The sequence below is a fragment of the Podarcis muralis genome, chromosome 2, assembly GCF_964188315.1.
Source record: "Podarcis muralis chromosome 2, rPodMur119.hap1.1, whole genome shotgun sequence".
Classification (NCBI taxonomy): Eukaryota; Metazoa; Chordata; class Lepidosauria; order Squamata; family Lacertidae; genus Podarcis; species Podarcis muralis.
Window position 1 is genome coordinate 115,852,306 of NC_135656.1, and position 26,862 is coordinate 115,879,167.

General features: G+C 45.0%; 1 protein-coding gene across 4 annotated transcripts; it reads left to right on the forward strand.

The window, feature by feature from the left end:
* On the forward strand, window positions 1-26,513 carry LOC114592197 (uncharacterized). Of its 4 annotated transcripts, none has more exons than XM_028720179.2 (7): window positions 1-196; window positions 2,585-3,759; window positions 5,217-5,292; window positions 5,830-5,912; window positions 6,182-6,299; window positions 6,596-6,703; window positions 16,502-18,089. In XM_028720179.2, the coding sequence occupies exons 2-7, from the start codon at window positions 3,028-3,030 to the stop codon at window positions 17,380-17,382; spliced, it is 1,998 nt and encodes a 665-aa protein (XP_028576012.2). In that variant the 5' UTR covers window positions 1-196; window positions 2,585-3,027; the 3' UTR covers window positions 17,383-18,089. The 4 variants fall into 4 exon arrangements, with proteins under 4 accessions (XP_028576012.2, XP_028576015.2, XP_028576016.2 ...); XM_028720182.2 differs by lacking the exon at window positions 16,502-18,089 and adding an exon at window positions 12,648-13,821 and having other exon boundaries at window positions 2-196; XM_028720183.2 differs by lacking the exon at window positions 16,502-18,089 and adding an exon at window positions 9,263-9,526 and having other exon boundaries at window positions 6-196.
* The last annotated feature ends 349 nt before the right edge of the window (window positions 26,514-26,862 follow it).

Below are 26,862 nucleotides of genomic sequence, written 5' to 3' on the forward strand. Positions count from 1 at the left end.
GCAGCATTGCTCGCGTGCAGGAACCTCGGCTCCCTCTCTGCCGCCATTAGACTATGAGGAGGAGGAGGAGGAAGAAAAAGAAGGTGACTGGGAACGAGAGCAGCCTCCATCGCTCCAGAGACCTCGCAGCCGCCCTCCTCTCCCCTTTCCCCGCCGGAAAATCCCGGGGAGCCGCGCTTCCTTTTCCCCTAAAAAGGTGAGTCTCACTTACTGCCCGAACTCCCCTCCGCCTCCTTCCCTTTTATTGCATTTGATCATCATCATTTAATTGCATTCCATCATCATCATCATCTGCAGACCAACTTCAATCCCTCCTTTGCACACAGGGAACAAACAGAAACTGGGGAAGCCGTGGGTTCAAATGAGGACAAGGGGGCTTGGTTTTATGTACAATATTTGAATATATCGTTAAAAAAAAAAAATACTGCTGCGCTTGCCGGTGCTCAGCCTCGTCGCCTGCCGGTTAATGAGCACCCGGTGCTTCAAAATGATGCTCTTTGAAAAAACAACAATTCCGTGCTGTGGAAAGTCTTCCCCTGTTTCCCTGAAGGTGCAGCTGGAGTTAAAAGGTATTTTTGGTTGTGGGTAAGGAAGCTTGGAGGGGTGGTATCTCTTGTGCTTTTAAGAGGGAGATCCGCTCACTCCTTTTCTTGGTATTGAATGGCGTTAAATAATACTAATAATACTAATACTAATAATAATAATAATAATAATAATAATAATAATAATAATAATAATAATATAAATAAATAAATTATATCCCGCCCTCCCCTGCCAAAGCTGGGCTCAGAGCGGCTAACAACAGTAAAAATAGCATAATTTACATAAAATCGCAGTCAATTAATTAAAATACATTCTAAAATCAATTCAGAATCGAATTAATAGCAACCATTGGGCTAGAGTTCTATGAGGATAAGGGGTATCGGGTTAAGAGCCAGGAGGGAGATGTTTGTTTGTTTGTCTGTTTGTTTAGCCGAAGCCATTACAAAAGATAGAACACAGAATACAGAATAGAAATGGATTAAAATATATTACGTGGTTAAAATTATTATTAAAAGCAGACACTCTGTGAGATGACAGTTTGCTCCCCTGAAGAGGATCATCCCCACAAACTTTTCTTCTCAAAATTGCCGCTCAAAAAAACCGGCCACTTTTTCCAGAAGTGTAGGGGGACCTGCTGCCTTATAAAAAGTTAATCAAATACCCAGTTTAACTCCCAGCTGGGAGATTTAAATCTTTGAACAAGGCTTCTCTCAATGTCTGTGTAGATTGGGCAAACCAGGAAGCAGTGGGGCATATTAATAACAACAACAATAATAATAATACTTGCTTCCACATGCTGCTGGTGGTGCTGGTCACATAAGTGAGGGTGAGACATCGGAATGGGTAGCTTGGCTTACCAAGGGGCAAATTTTGGACAGACAAGCTTAGACGTGCGGCCAGCACGAAATAGTGCTTCAAAACAGCAGATTTCATGAGGCAAGATGCCACCTCAAAGTCTTAAGGAACTCAGAATTGTCCAAAGAAAGGCCGTAACTCTCAGTAACTTGTAGCGTTTCCTGATTCCAAGATGGCGTTGCTCCGGTGTTAAGATTCAGCACATCCTTGAAAGCTGAAAGTATTAAAACGGGCCCTATCCCCCTTTTTAATTTTAGCCAGTACCTAAGGGCAAGGATGCCAGGGACGCGGGTGGCGCTGTGGGTTAAAGCCTCAGTGCCTAGGACTTGCCGATCGAAAGGTCGGCGGTTCGAATCCCCGTGGCGGGGTGCGCTCCCGTCGTTCGGTCCCAGCACCTGCCAACCTAGCAGTTCGAAATCACCTTCGGGTGCAAGTAGATAAATAGGGACCGCTTACCAGCGGGAAGGTAAACGGCGTTCCGTGTGCTGCACTGGCTCGCCAGATGCAGCTTGTCACGCTGGCCACGTGACCCGGAAGTGTCTCCGGACAGCGCTGGCCCCCGGCCTCTTAAGTGAGATGGGCGCACAACCCCAGAGTCTGTCAAGACTGGCCCGTACGGGCAGGGGTACCTTCCAAGGGCAAGGATATAAACTTGTTGGAGGGAAGCACTTGACTGAAAACCTGGAGTGAAGCCTCCAACAAAACAGCATAGGCATTGTGGACTTTGCCTCCAAGGCCTACTTGTAGATGCTGAGGGATTAAACCTGGGATCATCCTGGGTAGCTCAGTTGGTTAGAGCATGGTGCTGATAATGCCAAGGTCACAGGTTCGATCCTTGTGTGGGACAGCTGCATATTCCTGTATTGCAGGAGGTTGAACTAGATGATCCAACTCTATGATTTCTGTGATTTCTGCTTGCAAAGCGATTCCTCTAACACTGAGCAATGGCTCTTCCCCAGAGCAGAGGCCTCTTGACCAGAATTCTGCTCTTTCTCATTTTCTTTTAAAAGTTTTATTTATTTTAAGGGTGATGCAACACTCAGATCAATGTATGTGGGGTTTTTTTAATTAACAAATGTGGAGAGGTTTGAACCCTGCGGTCCTTGGGCACAATAGTAGAATCATCATCACCTTGGATGTTTGTAACAGCCATCATTTGTCAATGGTAAATATTTTCGTCTTTCAGGTGCCACGTGGGGTCAGAAACCAACAAGCCATCAACAAGGCATAATTAAAAGAAAACAACCACCAACAGACCTTTCTTAAGAAGTCCCTATTTTTACTGCTGCTTATGGAGGATAATCTATGTCAGGTTGATTTCTAAACAAAATAAAATTTTGCCAGACAATGTGAAAAGGCACCAGCGGTCTGCCTGCGACCCTTATTGGTCTCACTTGGTGTGTCGATTTTTGCTGCAAATTCATTTTTTTACGTCAGGTCTTTTGTTATATACCCTAAGGTCAGCTTCAAAGTATGAGATAATACTCGCCAAAAGTTCAGGAAGTCTCTCGTGAGAAGAGAAATTTGAGTGTGGTGGGGAAAGAGGCTTCTACTGGGGTTAGTCTGCCAACAAGCCCACTCCTCCACCTCCAGATTCCAGATTCAGGGCTTCGCAGACTGGGTGGGAAAATGGAGCCTCAAATTGTGAGCCCAGAACGAGAAGGAGGGCTGGGAGGGGATAACAAGCCCTCCAGCGTGGCTCAATCGGACTTTGTGAGGGAGCAGTCAGGATGGAGAGCATCCCTAGAGACCAAGCAGGAGCCCTGCAACGGGATGCAACAGCGCTGGGAGGCCCAATGGCAGGAGTTCCTGACAACATTGCAGTCTCCTCACACGACGGAGAACCCATTGTCACTGGAGGCCGCCCCATGGGACGATGCCAAGGCCTTTCTGGCCTCCTTCGAGCAAGTGGCCGGAGCTTGCCAGTGGCCTAGGGAAGAATGGGCAGCCCGGCTCCTGCCTGCTCTGAGCGGGGAAGCCAAACAGGCCTTCGTCGCCCTGGAAGCTGGAGACAGGAAGGACTATGGGAAGGTGAAGGCGGCCATCTTGCGAGGCGACGCTATCAAGATGGAGGTGCAGCGCCAGCACTTCAGGAAGTTCCGCTACCAGCAGGTGGAGGACCCCCGGAGGATCCACCTGCAGCTGCAGGAGCTCTGCTACCGGTGGCTGAAGCCAGAGAGACGCAGCAAGGAGCAGATCCTGGAGCTGCTGGTCCTGGAGCAGTTCCTGGCCAGCCTCCCGCCAGAGCTGCAGAGCTGGATCCGAGCAGGAGGACCGGAGTCGTGTTCGCAGGCGGTGGCCCTGGCGGAGGAGTTCCTGATGGCCAGCCAGCAAGACTTGGCCAAGGCTGCAGAGTGGCAGGTGAGACAATAATCCATTTAACTGTCTTAGGCATGTGCAAAGTGTTTACATGTATCCCCTCTGAAAAAGAGTGTTAACTTTTCACGACTCCAACCAAGAAATTTGGGGAACATTCCTGTGGGGTTTTGCCAAGACAGGCAGGGAGAAAAACAACAGCATTTTTGTTTTGTAATTTATAATAATAATATCCTTTATTAGGCATAGCAAACCACACATTATCAAACAGGCACCATTTACAATTTGTATAAAATGAGAACTCAACATAACAAGGTTTGTCCTAGTCAGATCTTTAACTCCAGAGAAAATCAATTTGCATAAATAATACAATACAACACTACCACATCACCGATCAATTAAGAACCACTAAATCTCTTTATAATGGCCCAGTCTTTCTACTTGGCCAAGGCTGCAGAGTGGCAGGTGAGGGTTTGAGGTTTAATTTCCAGAATCTTGAAGAGGATAACGCTACCTTTCCCAAGTAGTTTCCTTCCAGATGTTTCAAACTACAACTCACATGATCCCTGAGCATTGGCCATGCTCCCTGGGGCTTAACATACTACAGTTCCCAGAATTTTTTGGGAGAAGCCATGACTTATTAAAGCAGTGTCACACCACTTTAATGTACAGTGGTACCTCAGGTTAAGTACTTAATTTGTTCTGGAGGTTTGCTCTTAACCTGAAACTGTTCTTAACCTGAAGCGCCACTTTAGCTAATTAGCCTCCTGCTTCTGCTGCGCCGCCGCTGCATGATTTCTGTTCTCATCCTGAAGCAAAGTTCTTAACCCAAGGTAATATTTCTGGGTTAGCGGAGTCTGTAACCTGAAGCGTATGTAACCCGAGGTACCACTGTTTAGTGTGAATGTGGCCGTAGAGCTGTTGTCCAATTCAAGGAGATAACTCTTAGTAAAATATTAGTAGCCCTATTGGGAACACACACACAGAGGGTTGTCAGCTAACCAGCTCTGCCCTGCTCTTGTGCTTTTAGGCAGCTGCTTGAATGCAGGGATAGGTGTAACCCTTCACTGCACAGCGCAGAAGGAGAAAAGCAGCAATTGCCTGCCAGTGTCAGTGAAATCAAACTGCTGCTAAGCCCAGGAACAGAGGCTGATGGAAAAGCTGGCAGCCCTGCTTTTCAGAGGCTTGAAATGACTGCAAATGCCCAATGTCATCTTCTTTTTTAGATGCCTTTTTCTTTTGCAAATGTAACAAAAAGAGGGAAAAAATAGAAACACAATCTGCTCACATTAAGAGTTAAAGTAATCCACCAGTCCTGACTTAAACACATGAATTAATATAAGCAGTCCATATCCCGAAAGAGATACTCAAACAAGGTTGATGATTATAAGAGATAAGTTCAAATGCAGAAAGGGCAGCTTCTACGTTTACGAGCATCTTCAAGTCCTATGGATAAGGGTATCTCTAAATTCTTCACCAATCGGATTGTCTTTTTTCCTCAGAAGCCACTGCAGGAGGGTTCCCTGGAGGCTGAGGAAACAGAGGAGCAAAGGAGTAGCGACGGTCTTTGTTTGCTGGGTAAGGCTTCCACTTTGGCTTTAAGGCTATGATCCCATCTTCAGAGTTTGCCCTACAGAAGCATATGCAGAAGGAGCTGCAAATTCAGAAAAGTGGGATGTGCCACCTGAGACACGACAGAAGGAAAGTTAAAGTTTTGAAGGCCCTGTGTTTGAAAGAAGCAACGCCAGCACCTGCTAACTGCCTTCTGCAGGAGGGTTTCCACCTCAGACCCCCCAAAATGTCAGAAATCTGCTCAGAGCAGGGCTTGCAGTGTGGCCGCTGCTGTTCTATGGAACAGCATTCCTGTCGCTGCCTGCACTGCTTGGAAACAGCAGGAGATGTTTTTGCTCCAACAAGCTGCCCCAGATGGGTAAATTTCCCTCTGCCATTAGCGTCCATTTTGCATCGTTCTTCAACTTGTCTTCAGTTTGTTTTCTGTTCTATTTTTTGGGCTGTCCTTCTGGTTTATTTGTAAATCCTATTGAAACATAAGTGAAAGGCAATAAAATGATGATGATGATGATGATTAAATTATCTTCCTTCTGTCCTTCACAGGCAGTGGAAGCCAAGGTTCAAGGGATCACAGCAACTTGCTTCCTCTTGAAAACCCGGAAATGGCCATGTCGGGTCAGGCTAAGGTATGTTCACTTTTAAGGAGCAAGACCTAGGTTGTCCATTTCTCAGTCATTTAAACTATTTAATTTATGTATATGCAGGTTACTTGCCAGGATGGCTTCTAAGTGATTTATTAGTGTAAAACCATCCCTAAGAATATAGCCACACATCATTACGTTTTCCCTCTCTGTCAAATCCTAAATTGTGAAGCACCTTTGGATAGGGAGCCCTTGCCAGGTCTGTACATATTGATGTCGCCCTATAAGCAATCTTGTCCATCTCCTGTTCTCAGGGGCCAATGAATCTCGAGGAAACTTCACACATGGACGAGTCCTCTCCAGCCCAACCAGGCCAGAGGACCATGTTTTGGCAAGTCATGCAGGAAGAAAATAGAGATACAGAATCTTTGGGTAAGTCTCTGCTCCATTAAAGCCCTGATATATCGATTTTTTGCATGATGGGTCCAAACATACAGTTCATTACAAACCACAATATTTGTTGGTTTCTAAAAATACTTGGGCAGCGCCAAGCACTCACTGCTTTTGTTAAACTGTTTTGAGTTCAAATTGCTTTTCTTATCAATAGTTCATTTTTGTTGTCAAATTTTTTTTAAAAAGCCAAAAACTGCCAGGAAGAATCAATGCATGTTCTTTGTGACAGAAATAATAATAATTATTATTATTTTTCTGTCTCTCTCAAACTTAAGAGGGGCTCTTGATTCCTAAACCTGACCCTTCCTCACACCATGAAAAAGAAGAGGAGATCTTTGTCCAGTTTCCTGTGGAAAGTGAAGGATTCCCAAGTCAAGATTCAGGTAAGGGGATAGAGAACCCAAAATGGCAACTCTTGCAACACACACAAATTCCTGTGTTTTAATGTTGCCTTTCTGCCAAAGTGCTCTTGGTGGTGTAAATGGACTGCCCCCCACTCCTTTCTTAATCCACAAGGTAGGTTAGGGGTGAGGGATGCTGTTTGGGACAAGATCACCCTTGCAAGTCTCGTGGCTGAATTGGATTTGAACTTGGGTCTTCCTCAATCTTAGTCAGATGCTCTAACTGCTACACCACACTGCCTCTGAAGAACTCTGGGGTTCCCCTTAGAGGACTGGAGAACATCCTTGCCTCTGTCTTCTCTCTCCCAGGATAGTTTTCCCAGATATTTTTCTAATGTTCTCAGGCTTGGCAGAAGCAGCAGAAAGTATTTGGCTAAAAATCAGAAGAAGTCTTTTTTGTTTTTTGTTTCCATGCAGTTTTGCAAAAAGTGGTGTAGCTTTATTTTCTTTTTAAATGGAAGTCTCTAGCCCTTACTTGTGAATGCAAAAATAAGCTGGAATGTGTATGGATAATGCTTCACGAAATCTCAGAACGTAGGACGTTGTCTGCCTTTATAAGAGCCACATGGTTCTTAATGGGCAGCAGGCCTCTCCTGGATCTGCTCTCTGAAAATGAACATGGGGTCCTCTGCCTGCAACGCACATGCTCCATTGCTGAGGTCTAAACTTCATTTTACAGTAGGAGTGGGGAAGTTCAGGTCTGGGGGTGGAAAACAGCCCTTGAGACCTTTCACTGTGGCCCTCAAGACTCTTCCCAGGGCATACCTTGCTTCACACCCTTCTTGAGAACTTTTGCAGAGCTGAAATGCATTATTGCTTCCTTGGCCAGAGGATGGAGAGTGTGTGTGCGTGTGCCAGTGTTTGTGTGGCCTGTGTGGTATTCCTTAGTGCCTATGGCAGGGGTGGGGAGCCCCTCAGTCATGCCTTTCTCTTCAGCTTTCCCCAAGCCATACATCCTAATGGCTCTGTTTGATGCCCTCCGCAAGTGGCGTTTGTCTGAGCTGTAGTGTGATCTTGAACATTTGCTTCTTGCCCTGCCCACCGCAGGCATGCGGCCCCTGGAAAGTTGCCCAGGAGGAAATGTGGCCCTCTGTCTGAAAAAAGATTTCCCACCCCTGTTTTACATTAAAGAGCTGTGTGTCTTTGTGTGTCTTTTGCCAAACACAGGTATAAGTGTTTTCTTCATATGTGTTCTTACTATGCCTGTATTTCCCCTTAACATTTGTTCTACGGCTCGCTCCTGTTTATGCTCTGCCACTGTCTCTTGAGTCCCGTTTTATGCCACTGGCACCTGTATTGTTTTGGCGTCGGGGTTTATCCCACTGTGCTTCCCTGCATCACACCTGTCCTTGCCTTTTACCACACCTCCCCTCCCGTCCTGCGTTGCTCTCATAAATCCTGGTTTCTACATAATTGCGCCGTACTCAAATAGGGTGGGTGGCACTGTGGTGCCGATTGGAAGGTTGGCGGTTTGAATCCTCGCGACGGGGTGAGCTCCCGTTCCTCTGCCCCAGCTCCTGTCAACCTAGCAGTTCGAAAGAACGTCATAGTGCAAGTAGATAAATAGGTACTGCTGTGACGGGAAGGTAAATGGTGTTTCCGTGCACTCTGGCTTCCATCACAGTGTTCAGTTGTGCCAGAAGTGGTTTAGTCATGCTGGCTACATGACCCGGAAAGTTGTCTGTTGTGGACAACTCGGCCTGAAAGCGAGATGAGCACTACAACACCGTAGTCGCCTTTGACTGGACTTAACCATTCGGGGGTCCTTTACCTTTACCTGTTGTTCGTGTTCACCGTTTCCCCAACTTATGGTCCAACTTAGGGATAGATGGGGAAATCAGTGCCTTTATTGAGAACTGGGGGTGACTCTTTTCAAACAATTGGACTGTCTCCCAGTTGCTATGGATCTCGGATGAGACAAGGACCCATGACTACGAGAGGAATTGGCTGCGGTGCTGGCAAGAGGCAGGGCATCTGTGGAAGGGCGACTAGGCCTTCCTGGAAGGGAACAGCCACCAGGGAGTGGCAGACACAGCTCTTTTTCAAATGGCTGAACCAGTTCCTGCACGTCAAGCAGGACCTGGAAGTGCCACGTTACCGATATCATTGACCACTGGCACAAAACGATGAGGAACGCTGCCACCAGTCAGGCAACCAAACCTTCCCAGGTTCAGCTGAACAATTTGGGACCGTCAGCTTCGAGAGCATCTGAGGGCGAATGTCTTCCTTTCTCCAGTGGAACGGCACTTTCAGGTTTGCGTCGGATCACCGTCTCGCCCAGCTCATCCCAGTTAAGCATTCACATTTCTTTAGTTTGATTTTTGATTCATACAGAGCCCATACAAAAAAGCCACAAAGTTGGTCTCTGCACATTCAGATGTTTGGCCCTATCTTTCCCTCCAGGGGGGACAGGGTGAGGGGCTGTTGTGGTTGTCTCCCAACAACAGCACAGTTTATCCTCCTGTTTTAACAGACCTGTTCCACTCATGTCCTTTAGTGCAATCTGACTTGCTTCACTCTGCCCTCTTTCTTTTTCTCCAGGCTTGGACTTTGAACCTTCTTCCACAAAAACCTATTTACTCACTGGTCCCAAAACTGCAAATTGTATGTCCACGCTCAAAGGGTGCCATCTAACTATGGGATCGGAGGTTTCACAGGGCCTCTGTGGAGCCATGAAAGGACAAAGGTGGCCCTTACACACTTTGTAATATTCCCATTTTTTGTACCACAAGCTGGATTGTTTATATAATATTCCCTTCAGTTTTGTTGCATTTCACTTTTTATTTTTTTAAACATTTCAATAGATTTCCTTGCAATTTTTGGAATTTGTTGCTGTGTACCTTTATCCCAAGGGATGTGGGTGGCGCTGTGGGTTAAACCACAGAGCCTGGGACTTGCCAATCAGAAGGTCGGTGGTTCGAATCCCCACAACAAGGTGAGCTCCCGTTGCGCGGTCCCTGCTCCTGCCAACCTAGCAGTTCAAAAGCACATTAAAGTGCGACATCCGGGGTGGCGCCATCGGTAATGGCGGATTCCCTCTGATCTGGAGGGACTGGCTCCACGGAAAACGGGTCTGTTACGCTACGGCGAAGCGGGGACCCTTTAAAAAATCACAGGCGGATGAAGCCTGTGACCATGGGACTCGGCGGGCACCTTTCGCGCCCCCCCCAATCCGTAAAGGAACCCAATTACGGGTTCCGGAGCGAAGAGGGGCAAGTGGCGCGGTGCTGAGAGTCAACTGCTTCTTCCGTGGAGCGAAGCTGCATAGCCGTTGCCGGAGAGCGCTACCTTCTTCCTGGGACAATTTGGCTACAAAAACAACTACCCTTGAGTAGATTAAATTTGGACAATTGGACTTTAAACAACGACCAGTGAGTAGAACGGGAAATTGGATTGAGAAATTCTTCTTAAATTGGCACTGAAGCAGGAAGGTCTAAACAGGAAGTCAGCCTTCTGTTTCTTGTAGATAGATTAAAGCAAAGACATGGTAAACTAGAGTTCAAAAAATCGTTCGCAAAGGATCAACTTTCATCATTTAAAAGTACTGAACCCCTTTCGGAAGCAGGAGAAGAGGGGGGATTTTTTTTGTGCTTTTCCTTTTTTTAAAATATTTTATTAAGGATTTTCTTGTTTTACAGAAGTGTAGTGCCTCGTTTTTTGTTGTTTTTTTTTTTTCCTTTAACATTTTTACAAATCCATTTCATTTGTTGAGGCATTAGGGGGAGAAGAAAAAAGAAAGAGAGAAGAAAAGGGGGGGTGGAGAGAGGGAAGATGGATGGGGGTGGGGTCGGGTGGCGGTGTTTCTATTATGTTTAATGTGTGTAGAGTAAGAGGGGGGATTTTTTCCGGATTGTTTAAACCTGCAGAAGAGAGTGTAAAGAAAAGTAATTTTCCACCGTCTTGAACCTGGGAGCGGGGTGTCAGGACAGAAGCTATTGGGAAGTTCATTGACTACAGACAAACGTTTGTGACAGACAGTCAAAAGAAGAGAAACATAGTGATTCCATTGTTCTCCTTCGCATGTTAAAGGAACAAATATTGACAAAATATCTGAAAAAGGAAACTTTGTTGTTAGATCTGCTTTTGGAAAAAAAAGAAAAGAGATGGATACAAATAGAAGTTTTTCCCCTAGAGGGAGCTTGTGAAACTGTTATTGAATTTGAACTGGGGAGCTTTGCAGCTGCAACAGATTAAGACCTTGGGAACAGACTTCTGACCTTGCATAACAATGTACTCAGAGGCTCTGGTGCGTGCTTTCTGCAAGACAAGTGCTTTACTGGAACAGTTACATGAGAAGACGGAACAGTTACATGAGAAGACGGATTTGATGACTGTTGCGATTAGAAATTTTGGACAGGCAGTGGGTATCTATATAGAACCCACCCAGGAACCAACTTGTGCTCTGACAGATCAGATGAGGGAGGAGGTTGTTGTTGGACCTTGGGTGGTAGAGATGGAGGGAGCTGTGGCCCAGCAGGAACATGAGTTGTTGGATCTGACAAATGAATTTGGAAAAAGCCAGATTTGGAGAGATAGAGTTGTATTTGGCTTGGAGATGGGGGGCTGGATAGACCCCCCTATGCAGGGATGTTTTGACCTTTCAAGTCTGGCAATGGGCCGTGAGGAGTCTGGGGTTGTGGGGGTCCTCAACTCTGGAGGGGGTTTGAAACACGTCTTTAAAAAACACATGGAGTTCAGTGTGGGCTACGGAAAAGGGGCTGATCTGTCGAGAAGGGACAAAAATATTGTTAAGTTGGCATTTCCACGAGTGAAAGGACCAGGAGACAAAGTAAAGTACAGGTATAAATATGAAGAAGATCTGCGGAAGGGACATGGAAGAGACTTAAGGGCCTCGGACATAAGATTACCAGGTTAATGAACTAGATGGATGGGATAGAAAGGACTGACTAAACCCGGGACCAGGAGGAAGAGACGTTGGATGAAGATTGGAAGAAAGTTTTTTAAAAAAATTATTTAGGATTGTTCTGAAAAATTAATGAATATTAGAAAAATGTTGGAACGAAATTAATTGGCTTTAGCAGAAATGTTAAAAAGAACTTTGCAAGAATATGCTATGGTTAGGAGAAATTGGTATAAATAAGATCTAAGTTTTAAATTTTAGGATTTTTTATGTATTATAGCTCAAAATAGATTAAGGTAATTTAATGACAGGATATTATGAAAAATGGAAAGGATTTGCTGTTATAATTAACAACTAGAATACAACTAGAATACAAAAAAGGGAGTTGTGAGGAGGTCGATGAAATAAGGTCATGACAGTTAAGGATTTGGGAATATTGGATCTGTTTTTAAATTTTTGTGGTTTATTCTTGTTTTTTTATTTTGATTTTGATGTGTTATGTGTTTTGTTTTTGTTTTCTGATTTTGATTTTTATCGATTTGTATTGTTTGACTGCTGTTTGTCTTTCTATTGCTTTTTTCCCCTTCTTTTTCTCTCTATTTCTTTGTAATTTTAAAATTCTTAATAAATATCATTTTAAAAAAACAAAACAAAAGCACATCAAAGTGCAAGTAGATCAATAGGTACTGCTCCGCCGGAAAGGTAAACGGCGTTTCCGTGCGCTGCTCTGGTTCGCCAGAAGCGGCTCAGTCATGCTGGCCACACGACCCGGAAGCTGTACGCTGGCTCGCTCGGCAAATAAAGTGAGATGGTCAGGGGTCCCTTGACCTTGACCTTTATACCAAACCCTCCAATAGAAAAAGTGGAAAAGCTTTTTTCAAAAGGGTTAATAAATAATAAATCAAAACCTTTGCTTCATATTATTTTGCCTGGTTGTCTTGTGTTGTGATGAGGACTGTGGGCAGATTTCTTTGGCATCGATTGGCCTTGTTGTATGGCTTGAGGTGCCTTTTTTGTTGTTGTTGAGGGGAACAGGGACAGAATTCTTCTCTCTTTTCTCTCCAGGAGACAGGAAGGGAAGAAACATCAAGAGAGAGGATTCTCAACAGACAGAAATAGTCTTAGAGAGAACACGTAGGACACCTGCAGAAGTATCCCAGAAGAACCTCACTCTGAGAGCTGTAGTTTGTGGGCAAAAATGCAAGTCGAAATTTGTGAAGGACCAAAACGAATGCTCTGAACCTGTGCAAGGTCTTAGAGCTGCTGTTAACCAAACCTCTGCAGTGAAAATAAGGGGAGGAACACCCTTGTCATCCAAGTATGCTAAAAAGCACCTCTGCAGATCAGAACGTCTCTTGAAACCTACCAGGGAAGACTCCCATGAAAGTCCTACGGGGAGGGGAAACTTCCTGCAAAAGTCCCGTCTTGATAAATATCGGAGAACCCAGACAGGAGAGAAATGGTATGAATGTCCCGAGTGCGGGAAAAGCTTCACTCGCAGAGGAAATTTGAGGAGGCATCAGAGGATACATACTGGAGAAAAACCGTACAAATGTCCCGATTGCAGGAAATGCTTCAGGCAGAGTGGGCATCTGTTGAGGCATCAGACGATACATATGAGAAAGCACTTCGTATAAAGTGCTCTAAGACTGGGGAGCTGCCATTTGATGAAACTGTCAGGCGGCCTGTACAAGAGGGAGGCTCCACCAATTGCCCTGAGTGCAGGAGAAGTTTCCCTTCCTGGTTTTGATCAGTATCAGAGGAAACCTTTTCCATGAGAAACCTTCTGGATGCCCTAAGCAGAAGGACAGCTTTTTCTACCACAAAGGCCACCGGAAAAACTGATAAGAAATGGTTGAGTACTTGGTGACCTGTAGAAAAACAAGCAGCACAGAAATAGGAAATGCCATGTTAATAACTGTTAGGCAAACCCGCGTGTACTCTGTGCTGAATAAATATTATATAGACCTGGGGTCACACGTCATGCTAAGCCAAGCTGTGGTTTGCACGAATGAATGAGTGTGCTGGTTCCCAGGGAGGTCCTTTTGCTCTTTTGCCTTGCCGAGTCAAGCCATGGCTTGGCTCAGCATGTTGAAAGCTGTCCACTGTGAAAGCTGGTCTTGTGGGTGGTCATTGGCAGAGTCTCAGCTGGTCTCAGCTGCTTTCTATATTTCAGTGCGCTTGAGAAATAGCCTTTTCCAAAATGCGTTCGGTTCACAATAAATACCATTTTGTAGCACTTTGTCATCCTTTTTTTTTTTTTGGACTGCTAGAAGGCTGAAAAAAAGCCCTGGTACTGCCCCCACTTTTATGGTTGGATCTCAACTGGGATTTTTCCACTTGAGGCCAGATTTGATCCCTTAAGGCACCCGGAGTGTATAATATTCTGCACTGGGAGTGGAGGAACCTGTGACACTTGAGATGTTGCTCCCCCAACTCCCATCAACCCCAGCCAGTGATCACACAAACACACATGCTGCTTCATTAGCAAATGAATTTTAAGAGCAAGTCAGCGGACTAGCTTCCATTACATTCCAGCAGTTGACCATTGTGTGGCTGTTGCTCTGAAACAACTGGGAGTTAAATCTATTGCAAGCCCAGGGACATTCCACCTTGTTTACCGAAACTGGCTTGTTGGGGAGAAATGAACTATTATCTTGGGTTTGGAACAATGCTAAGATATCCCCCTTTGTGGTTTATTTCAGTGTTTCCCAACCGGTGTTCCGCGGCACACTAGTGTGCCGTGAGACGTTGACTGGTGTGCCGTGGTGGGCCTCCCTCCCACGGCACACCAGCCTACCTCCGTGGGAGGGAGGCTGGCGAGTCGGGCGGCGAGAGGCGAGGCGGCGAGCACACGCGGGGCGGCGAGCGAGCGAGCTCCCATCGCCGCTTGCTTCGGCTGGCCTACTGGAGGAAGGCGCGAAAACCTCGCGCATGCGCAGGCCTTCCGCCTGCGACAACCCGGAAGGCCGGCCGAAGCGAGCGGCGATGGGATGTGGGAGGGAGCTCGCTCGCCGCCCCGCGTGTGCTCGCCGCCCGACTCGCCCGCCTCCCTCCCATGGCACACCAGCCTACCTCCATGGGAGGGAGGCGGGCGAGTCGGGTGGCGAGAGGCGGGGCGGCGGCGGCGAGCACACGCGGGGCGGCGAGCGAGCTCCCTCCCATCGCCGCTCGCTTCGGCCGGCCTACTGGAGGAAGGCGCGAAAACCTCGCGCATGCGCAGGCCTTCCGCCTGCGACAACCCGGAAGGCCGGCCGAAGCGAGCGGCGATGGGATGTGGGAGGGAGCTCGCTCGCCGCCCCGCGTGTGCTCGCCGCCCGACTTGCCCGCCTCCCTCCCACGGCACACCAGCCTAATGGTGTGTGCCGTGAGATTTTTTTCATGAAACAAGTGTGCCTTTGCCCAAAAAAGGTTGGGAAACACTGGTTTATTTACTCCGTCACACAAAGAAAGGCATGAAGGAGGAGGGATCAGGCCTTTGGGAAGGGCTGCGGCTCAGAGCCAGAGCACCTCTTTTTCATACATGGGGTCCCAGGTTTTCATTCCCCAGGCTGGGCTGGGTAAAGGATTCCTGCCCGAAACCCTGGAGAGCCGCTGCAAATCAGTGTAGATAATATTGCTGAAATGTCTATAAAAATCTGGGTGTATGGCAACCCATTAAGTGTAGATTTTGGCGAATTTCTTGAAAAATAGCTCAAAAACTTTTTCTTTTTTTTGAGATTTTGCCAAAAAACCAAAACCTCAACAACTTTTTTGTCCAGATTTTCACTCTGAAATATGGCAACCCTAAATACTGAGGAAGATGGGACTGTGGTCTGCTCAAGCATAAGGCAGCTTCCTGCATTCCTCTGTGGTGCCCAAAATGCAGCACACGGAAACGCTGTTTACCTTCCCGCTGGAGTGGTACCTATTTATCTACTTGCACTTTGACATGCCTTTGAACTGCTAGGTTGGCAGGAGCAGGGACCGAGCAACAGGAGCTCACCCCGTCGTGGGGATTTGAACCGCCGACCTTCTGATCGGAAGCCCTAGGCTCTGTGGTTTAACCCACAGCGCCACCCGCATCCCTTGCCAATTGCCTGAGCCACGTGTTATTTGCAATTCAGGTGAATTTCCTTATTTCACTGAGAAGAAAGAGAAGTGTGTCATGTGGCCATAGAAGATGTTGAGAAAGTGTGGTGTTCCTTTAAGGGGAATGGTTTGGGAGTGACATAAAGGTATTTTAGTTTTTTCCTTAATTCCCACCGAGTATTATGAAACACAAAAAGAAATGCTCTTTCCTCTTCTTTTCTTCCTTTCCTTTACATTTTGTAGAAGCAGGGTTCTTTTTGTTGTTAGCAAGGTTTGTCAGTTCAAATAAAAGAAATTAGTGTTAAAGAAATCAAGCCTCTGAGAACCATTGTTGCTGGTTAAGAAATCCTTAACTGTTGCAACGGAGGCATTAACATCATTTGAGAACACAGCATTCGACCTTAAAATATTCAGTTATTAATCCCATTGCTATTGGCCCTCGACAGAAGGACTGTTGTCATCTGTGCTGAAAGAAGCTCCTGAAGTTCAGTGCTGCAGCATTGTGAAATCTTGCTTTTTTGCACGATTTATTCTGTTGTTTTTAGTATTTACCGTAAAATCTATTCAAGTTTTGGTCTGCGAGGAATTATGCTGGGCCTTGAAGCCTCACCTCAGTCGCTGGAAATCCTGGTCACCTAAAGCCCATTGACTTCTAAATGTAAAGGTATGGTTGTTGTGGGATATGATCATAGATACAGGAAATAAAGAGGAGTTTTAGCAACGACACACCCTACTTTGGAGAACGAAAGAGAGCGCGCAGGAGGGAAGGTTGGCATGAAGTCTAGGAAAGGTGACAAGAACCTAGATTTTAAAAACAAAACAAAAAACAATTCTCTCTGTCTCTTCAGGTGATGAAAAGAGATGTCTGATCAAGGTGAACCCCTCACAGCAGGAAGAGACAGGGACAATAATGAAGTTATTATCTCTACGGACCATTCCTGGAGCTGGAGCAATTCATGAGCAGAGATGCGAGGGGAAGGAACCAGTGAGGGGAGAAAATGGCTCCAGGGAGCTTTTAGAAGATGCGCATAACGAGCCCTCCCTTAGACACTCCAGAGCAGAAAATTCCTTCGTTTCCAAATACCAAAGAAGGTACCACTACCACAACATAGGACTTACGGCTTATAATGGAGAGGATTGCTCTAACTATCTGAAGTGTGAGGGGAACACCCAGCAAAAAGCTTTCCGTTCCCAACACCAGAGAATCCAAACAGGAGAGAAACCTTTTAAGTGTCCTGATTGTGGGAAGTGCTTCAGGCAGGGAGAAAATCTGAAGAGACACCAGAGACTGCACACTGGAGAGAAATCGAATGACCGCTCTGAGGGTGGGCTCGCTTTCCGCCCAAGAGAGAATTTACAGAGACTTGTTCGAGCAGGAAAGAGATGCTATGAGTGTCCCGAGTGTGGGAAATGTTTCTCTAACAGAGCGACAATGATCAGGCATGAGAGGATCCATACTGGGGAGCGACCATTTGAATGTCCTCAGTGTGGCCAGTTCTTCAGTCAGAGAGCCCATTTGATGAGGCATCAGAGGATCCACACGGGAGAGAAGCCACACGTGTGTCCCCAGTGTGGGAGGAGCTTTTCCCGGAGTGACAGTTTGGTAGACCACCAAAGGAAACATCTCGGCGAGAAACTTTTCAAATGTGCCAAGTGTGAGAAAAGCTTTAGCCAAAGATGCACTCTCGTTAAGCATCAGAGGACCCACATAACCGAGGCTGTACTCTGAGAACTCAGTGTTGGGTTGGAAAAAAGTTCCAGCAGCAAACTTTGTCATATTAGGAATTGGTTGGCAAACCCACCTGTGCTCTGTGCTAAAGAAATATTACACAGACATTATGGATTGTATCCAACGATTGTGTGGAGTTTCACTCAGACAATGTGACTTCTGTCCCCACATGCCCTCAAAATATGCTCCAACTCTTAGAGACCTGTTTTCTGGCGGGAAATTCCATGACATGTCAGGAACTGTGATCATAAATACCTATGAAAGAAAACGAGTTTACACCATGTGATGTGGGGGAGAACCTCCAGCAACAGCTCACACCCTCCCCCCCCAAAAAAACTGAACACGATAGAGAATTAATTCTGGAGTGAAACCTCACAGAAGCCCCTTGTGTGTGAAAAACCACTCTTGGATAGTGTTTAACTGATCCTGGGAGAAGTCACATTGGCTACATACCATGTGAACAGTGTTAGAAACTGGGATACAAAAGCTAGGAGCCAAACTGGCTCCTAGGACCTGGGTTGTGGATGCAAAAACAAAATGTCTAGTCGCCATTTGGGGGGGTTGGCAACACTTTTTATTTCCTATTTTGATAAGCATGAACTAATACGCAATTCACAAAAGTGACACATTGTTAATATCACATTTTTGTACAGAAATTGTTAATACGTGTTTAATTTGGCATTTACAATAAAAATATTGATACCATACTTCAGTTTTCAAAACACTCTACTCTTTATTGTTAAACTCCTTAACTTATTGTATATCCTTAACATATACTTTGAGGCTTCAAAGCACAAGCCTTTCAGTAATCTTTGAGTGTTGTTGTTGTTTAGTCGTTTAGTCGTGCCCGACTCTTCGTGACCCCATGGACCAGAGCACGCCAGGCACCCCTGTCCTCCACTGCCTTCTGCAGTTTGGTCAAACTCATGTTGGTAGCTTCGAGAACACCGTCCAACCATCTTGTCCTCTGTTGTCCCCTTCTCCTTGTGCCCTACAACTTTCCCAACATCAGGGTCTTTTCCAGGGAGACATCTCTTCTCATGAGGTGGCCAAAGTATTGGAGCCTCAGCTTCACGATCTGTCCTTCCAGTGAGCACTTAGGGCTGATTTCCTTCAGAATGGATAGGTTTGATCTTCTTGCAGTCCATGGGACTCTCAAGAGTCTCCTCCAGCACCATAATTCAAAAGCATCAATTCTTCATCGATCAGCCTTCTTTATGGTCCAGCTCTCACTTCCATACATCACTACTGGGAAAACCATAGCTTTAACTATACGGACCTTTGTTGGCAAGGTGATGTCTCTGCTTTTTAAGATGCTGTCTAGGTATCTTAAAAAGCAGAGACATCACCTTGCCAACAAAGGTCCGTGTAGTTAAAGCTATGGTTTTAGCCAGGCGCAAAAAAATGGCACCCAGACCTTTTGAGGAGCTCGCAAATGGAGCATCTTTCGGTGCAAAATGTGCCAGGCGCCCTGCTAATTACAAACCCTGCATGTGAAAGGTCACTTTCGTAAGACGTGAAGCATCAATTAATGCATTGTGTGGAGAGTGGCTGGAAAGGAGGTTGCAAGAGGCTCTCGGGTCACTGGTCAACCATCAGAGAAGCCATGTATGGCATTCCAGCAGGCACTGAAAAAAGTATGGCAAAGGCACCTGCCTGGTGTCAGTAGGCAGGGAGGTCTAAAATGTAGGTGCTGCTACAATAAAAAACTGACTTGGTACAAATGCGGAATGAGTATTATGTGACACCTTTTTAGCAGGGCCAGTTCCACTGATCAAAGCGCTCAATGGGATATATAAGGACTGAATTCCTTACATATATAAGGAATAAGGTAAGTAAACTGGTCCCAAGCCATTCAACGCTTAACAAAGAACCATAACCATCCTCAAAATTAAAATTTGAACCACCTTGCAGGCTCCCACATGTAGGGGAAGAGGGGGGAGGTGGCAGGCCAATGGTTCTGTGCCACATGCAAAAATAGGTATATTGCCTTGGTTTTTCCTTCTCTGTACAGGTCCCTCCAAAATTTAAGGCAATTTTGGTTACTGTCCTTGCTGCAGAATTTTGCTTTTCACACTTCAGTTTGACATATACCTTGGGCCCTGGATGTATGGAGAGGGGTACTAAGATAATGGGGACAATAAATAAATATGGAGTTTAGCAGAAACAATATGAATCAGCTTGAGGAAATAAGGGAAAGCCAGTGAGATGAAGGCTATAGAAATCTAGTAACTGGAGAAAATATGATCAGAGTGTGGACCAGGTTCCCCTCTCTACCTCATCAGGTGATAAGAAGAGACATCAGCTCAAGATGGAAAACTCAACAGGGAGCAGGGGAACGGAGAAGACTCAAAAGAAAGGACAGGAGCAGCTGTGTTTCTGCAGAATTCAGTTTTCCACTTTGCAGCTCAACCACCACTCATAACAGGCATCTGATTAATCACTGTGAGAAGATGATGATGATAAATTATTTATACCCTGCCCATCTGGCTGGGTTTTGCCAGCCATTCTGGGCGGCTCCCAACAGGATATTAAAAATACAATAAAACATCAAACATTAAAAACTTCCCTAAACAGGGCTGCCTTCAGATGTATTCTAAAAGTCAGATAGTTGTTTATTTCCTTGACATCTGATGGGAGCGTGTTCCACAGGGCGGGCGCCACTATCGAGAAAGCCCTCTGCCTGGTTCCCTGTAACCTCGCTTCTCACAGTGAGGGAACCGCCAGAATGCCCTCAGCACTGTACCTCAGTGTATGGGCTAAATGATGTGGGTGGAGACGCTCCTTCAGGTATACTGGGCCAAGGCTATTTAGGGCTTTAAAGGTCAGCACCAACACTTTGAGTTGTGCTTGGAAACGTACTGGGAGTCAATGTAGGTCTTTCAGGACCGGTGTTATGTTGTCTCCTCAGCCACTCTCAGTAGCTTCCTTTGGCCTGATCCAACTTCAGGGGTCTTCTTAAGTATGATGGTGAAAATATAATTAGACAGGAGAGAGATGAATGTAGCAGAGATATCCTGAATCAACTGGAAAAGGAGGGATGGGATGGGATGGGTTGGGGGAGGCCAACAAGAAGGTAGTTGCAGGACTGTAAATAAGAGGTGACCAGATCATGGAAAAATTCCTCTCTCTGTCCCTTCAGGTGACAAGAAGACAAGTGTGATCAAGATGGAGAACTCTCAGCAGGACGAGGTGCATAAGACATTAACAGAAATTTCTCGATGGAACATGCCGGTGACAGCAGCTATTGATGAGGAAAGATGTGAGTCCAACAGGGACCAGGGGAGGAAGCCAGCAAAGCAGGAGGATGAAGTCAGCAAGTTCCCAGAAGGTCTTACAGCTGCTGGTAATGAAACCTCCTTGGTACACTTGAGGCCCCAGAAGCTCTCAGTCTCCAAGTACGGCCAAAAGCGCAACTACCGATTAGGACGCGTCATGAAACATGCTGGAGAGAAACACTATCACTCTCCCACATCAGGGGAAAGCACCCAGCAAAAATCATGCCTTCTGGCACACCAGGGAATCCAACCTGGGAATAAATTGTACGACTGCTCTGAATGTGGGAAAAGCTTCCCTACAAGATCTACATTTCTCATAAATCAGAAAATCCACACCGGGGAGAGTCCCTTTGAATGCCTCAGGTGTGGGAAAAGCTTTAATCAGAGAACAAGCCTTTTGAGACACCAGAAGATCCATACGGGCGAGAAAGTGCACGAATGCCCCAAGTGTGGGAAAAAGTTCTATCGGAAAGATAAGTTGATTCGGCACGAGAGAATTCATACCGGGGAGAAACCATATGAATGTCCGGAGTGTGGCAAAAGCTTTGGGGTTAAGGAGCATTTACGTAGACACCAGACAATTCATCTTGGATATTGACCAGAGTTAATGCTCAAATAATTTTTTTTAATTAATCTTGTTCCCAATCCTATACAGAGCGAACACATTCCACTCATATTTACAAAACAGAAAATGCTTCCATCCCAAGGAAATAATTTTTCAACTCCTTGATCAATAGTGAGAGGGAATGTGGTTTTGTCAATTATCTTTTCCCTTTTGGCTATTGTGTACTTTTATGAGAAAAAACTGCTCCTTTTTCCTTATGGGGGACCCAAGAGGTTCTCTATTGGTAAGAGAAAATAACAGAGACCAACCAGAGAATATTGAGAAGCAAAGCAGCCAGGAAGCCTGATCTTTATTAAAGCTGTTGCAACAGGGTGCTCCCCCCACACGCAGGAGGGGGGGAGGGACTCAGAACAAAGGTGTGCCTGCCCTTATATAGACTTTTTATTTTTTTTATCCCCCCATTTTTTATTGGTTTTTTCTATATTACATCACAATGCAAATATACCAAAGCCATCCCAACATATATTTATCATTTAAATCATCAATCAAATGCAGTATTTTGTCCCTCCCCCCGCTTCCCTCCGCCCCCCACTCAATTTCCTCTACATTCTGAGATTACATTTATCTTTGCATTCTACAATCTTCTCAATCCTTCTATGTATTCTTATTATCCTTCCTTACTAATTTACCTCAGATACTTTACATTTTAATCCAGGCATATTAGCATATCTTTTTTTGAGCAATATTTTTCCACTACTTTTTAAATTTTTGATTCGATTGATTTCTTATAACAGCTGTTATTTTTGCCAAAGTTAAGTATTCATTTAATTTACAAATCCATTCCTCCCTTGAGGGCAGAGTTTGTGATTTCCATTTAGCAGTAATCACTATTCTAGCTGTTGTACTTGCATATAAGAAGATTGACCCCCACCCCCGCCATCTCTTCCCCTATCAATCCAAGGAGATATATCTCTGGTTTTTTTATTATTGATATTTTCAACATCTTCTTTAATTCTTCATGTATTACTGTCCAGAATTTCTTAATTTCCTCACACCTCCACCATATATGTATTATTGTTCCTATTTCTTTACCACATCTCCAACAAATGTTGGATTTCAATTTATATATCTTTGCCAACTTAGCTGGTGTTAAATACCAACTGTGGAATATATAGACTTTTTAAATTACCCACCCTCAAATTCCAGACCACCCCCAGAAACATCATACATACATCGCAGAAGGGGTGTATCCCAGGACCACCTGCCCCAGACTACAATACAAATCTGAGTGCCTTGTTTTTTTCTCTTGTCTGCTAGGTTGCTTGATTGGATTACCTGGGCATCCTGGCCACTCTTTTGTTACTCAATTCCTGAATCCAGGTCACAGGCTCACACCCTATACATATCTTCAATGTGCCCTTAGGACAGGATTTGTGAAAGAGAACATGGGGAAATTTCCCATTTCCTTCAACCTTGCAGAGAAATATTTGAGGTCATAGAATCATAGAATCATAGAGTTGGAAGAGACCACAAGGGCCATCGAGTCCAACCCCCTGCCAAGCAGGAAACACCATCAGAGCACTCCTGACATATGGTTGTCAAGCCTCTGCTTAAAGACCTCCAAAGAAGGAGACTCCACCACACTCCTTGGCAGCAAATTCCACTGTCGAACAGCTCTTACTGTCAGGAAGTTCTTCCTAATGTTTAGGTGGAATCTTCTTTCTTGTAGTTTGGATCCATTGCTCCGTGTACGCTTGTCTGGAGCAGCAGAAAACAACCTTTCTCCCTCCTCTATGTGACATCCTTTTATATATTTGAACATGGCTATCATATCACCCCTTAACCTCCTCTTCTCCAGGCTAAACATGCCCAGCTCCCTTAGCCGTTCCTCATAAGGCATCGTTTCCAGGCCTTTGACCATTTTGGTTGCCCTCCTCTGGACACGTTCCAGTTTGTCAATGTCCTTCTTGAATTGTGGTGCCCAGAACTGGACACAGTACTCCAGGTGAGGTCTGACCAGAGCAGAATACAGTGGCACTATTACTTCCCTTGATCTAGATGCTATGCTCCTATTGATGCAGCCCAGAATTGCATTGGCTTTTTTAGCTGCCGCGTCACACTGTTGGCTCATGTCAAGTTTGTGGTCAACCAAGACTCCTAGATCCTTTTCACATGTACTGCTCTCAAGCCAGGTGTCACCCATCTTGTATTTGTGCCTCTCATTTTTTTTGCCCAAGTGCAATACTTTACATTTCTCCCTGTTAAAATTCATCTTGTTTGCTTTTGCCCAGTTCTCTAATCTGTCAAGGTCGTTTTGAAGTGTGATCCTGTCCTCTGGGGTGTTAGCCACCCCTCCCAGTTTGGTGTCATCTGCAAATTTGATCAGGATGCCCTTGAGTCCATCATCCAAGTCGTTGATAAAGATGTTGAATAAGACCGGGCCCAAGACAGAACCCTGTGGCACCCCACTAGTCACTCTTCTCCAGGATGAAGAGGAACCACGCTGCCCTGCTAGGTCTGATAAGCTCCTCCCACAGCTAATCCCCTGCCTCAACAGAAGCCCTGCCCCCTCTGACCTTTGCACAGGGAAAACAGCTAATCAGCCACAAAGAAACACACAAGAAAACCCTTTTTGCTCCTTCTTCAACTGCTGCCCTGCTAGGTCATTTTGGGAGAGAGAGAAAATGGTTTCAGGGCTTTTGTGTTGGTTTCAGACATGTGGTTTACATATTTGTATGCTTCGTACATTTATGAACATCTATTTTATTTATATATAAGACCTTAAAATTCTTATAACAGTACCATTGTGCTTTTTGAACAAAAACCAAAAGCAGGCCCATGCCTCCTAAGAGCATTATGGTCTAGGGGTTACGTTAGCAGACCCTGCAGCTTGGATGAAATAGATTGGAATAATCATTTACAGTTTCTGGAGTTTATTCAGGCAGGAACTATTTAAAGGATGAGTAGAAGTATCAGACATGTTGATTCAACAAGTTGAGAAAGAATAACACACAAAAAATGGTTTAGCTTTTAAGGGTAGAGTCAACAGAGAGTTACAAACAAGTGCTCTCTGGATTGCTACACAAACAGTGCCCTTGTGCTTAACTAACGCATTCTATGATTAAATACAAATTCATCCTTTCCCCTAACAAATTATCCATGGGAGGGAGAGACGAGAGGAAAAGAGTGTTTAGATGGTTGCTTTTAAGTGTTTTAGATTTTGTGAGTTTTTATTTCTTTCGATTGGGATTGATTGGTGCCTTGGGAACTGTATACTTGAGAAAGCAATAAATAAAGGGGTCTTTTTATTTTTAAAAATGGTGTATAAAAATTTGGTTGTTGGTTTTTAAAAATTGTTTTTATTTCAATTGTTTTTCTGGTGTGTTTGGGTGGATTGGTGCTGGGGAGCTGTTGTCACATGAAGCCTTGCAGATGTACATGGTGGGGTCTGGGAGGTAGCAGGATATAGGGTATCCCTCTTGCGCCTTCTGGAAACAACACAGCTCTCCAGATTCCCCGTGCTTCGTTTGTGGAGAGTATGGTGTCCCTAGAACCCTGCTGTCTTGGTTAAGTGCCAACTGGCTAAAATGACTTATAAAATTCAAGACCAAAAAGGGGCAAAGTTTGAAGAAGAGTGGAGTAAATTTGTTGCATACGTAAGAATTAACTGTAGAAGTCTAAAAACTATAGCAGGGTTAACATGTGTTGTGTATAGAGGGTAAATAAGAATCTGCAAGAGAAGATATAAATTAAAAAAACCGAAGCAGGGAAGGAAGGAAGTCTGGGCGTGAACTTACGCAGTGTAAATAAGACGACACAAAATGATAATTGTAAAAGATTAAGTTCTATATATGTTTGTGAAAAAACCAATAAAAAGCATTTGAAGGAAAAAAAAGTGTTTTGCTAAAAAGCTTTTACTTCCTGGGATTGAGACGCCAACCTTGGAGGGCAGCACTGCAGCATAACATCTGCTTGCAAACTGAAACAACAGGAGCATGCTGCCTCTGACATTGGAGGGCAGCATGCAGCTCTCATGCCTAGGTAAAGGTAAAGGTACCCCTGACCATTAGGTCCAGTCGCGGACGACTCTGGTGTTGCGGCACTCATCTCACTTTATTGGCTGAGGGAGCCGGCGTACAGCTTCCGGGTCATGTGGCCTGCATGACTAAGCCGCTTCTGGCGAACCAGAGCAGTGCACGGAAACACTGTTTGCCTTCCCACCGGAGTGGTACCTATTTATCTACTTGCACTTTGACGTGCTTTTGAACTGCTAGGTTGGCAGGAGCAGGGACCCAGCAACGGGAGCACACCCTGTTGCGGGGATTCAAACCGCCAACCTTCTGATTGGCAAGCCCTAGGCTCCGTGGTTTAACCCACAGCGCCACCTGCGTCCAGCTCTCATGCCTAGTAGCCATTAATTGCCCTATTATCCATAAATTTGTCTAAGTCCCTTTTAAAGGCATCTGAGTTGGCTATTATTCCATCCAGGGCTTTTTTCAGCCAGGACTCGCCAGGACTCTGTTCCGGCACCTATCAGGTGGGCGCCATTGCCAATGTAAGAGGACAACGGAGCTGTTCAACATGAGATCCATCACCTCTTTTTCTAGAAAAATAGCCCTGCTTATGTACATCTTAGCATGTCTCCTTTTACTTGCCTTATCTCTAAACTAAAAAGTCCCAAACTTTGGAACTCTTCTGCATAGCGGAGTCGCTCCAACCCCCTCGATCATTTTAGTTGCCCTTTTCCTGCTCTTCAATATCCTTTTTGAGTCAAGGTATTACCTAGAGTGTGGGTTGTGCCACAGATCTGTACAATGGCATTATGATACTGGCAATTTGATAACTGTAGTTTCAATGTTTTCAAATGGATATCCCATGTACAAGAATATTCTACAAATCCCTGGTCTAATTAGCGAATTGACTGAATTTTTTAAATTTTTTTTTTTGGTGGGGGAGATAGTACATTAAACAAATAAACACTGTTTGTGTTTTGGTGGTTGGTAAAAAATAAAATATTTTTTTAAAATAAACAAATAAACACTGGCTGGCAAACATGTAAAATTTATTACTTCCTTATGTTCAAGACTTCATGGTAAAATGGGCATAGAATATGAGGGGAAATATTCCAATAGAGATCTAGGATAATTTTTGAACATCAGCACAATAGGTTCTCTTTTGGACTCAGGTATCAGAGAAAATTGTTATGTAATAATGGTTATATATAACCCTGATAAAAATTAAAATTATTCTCTCCCCTCAGCCAAATGACTGGGGGGGGGGGGTATTTTTTACACATGTGGTGGAAATGTACCGGTAAGTTGACAATGCGATATTGAGAAAGAATAAAAACCTATTGGGAAAGAATATTAGGTTATAAAGTTCCCCTACACCCAGCAATACTTATTCAATTACTTTGCACCTCACCATTTTAAAAAACTTAAACATGAATTTACTACATGCCCTTACAATTGCAACAGGCAAACAGATATTAGAAATGATCCAATATGGGGAAGGAAGGCATTTCAGATAGCTGGCTTAGGCCTTCTCCTTCTGGGCGCTTAGCAACAGACTGCCTGGCAACCAGCCATGAGCTTTGCTCCTTATCCTTGACTCATGGAAAGCGGCTGATTTACTGAG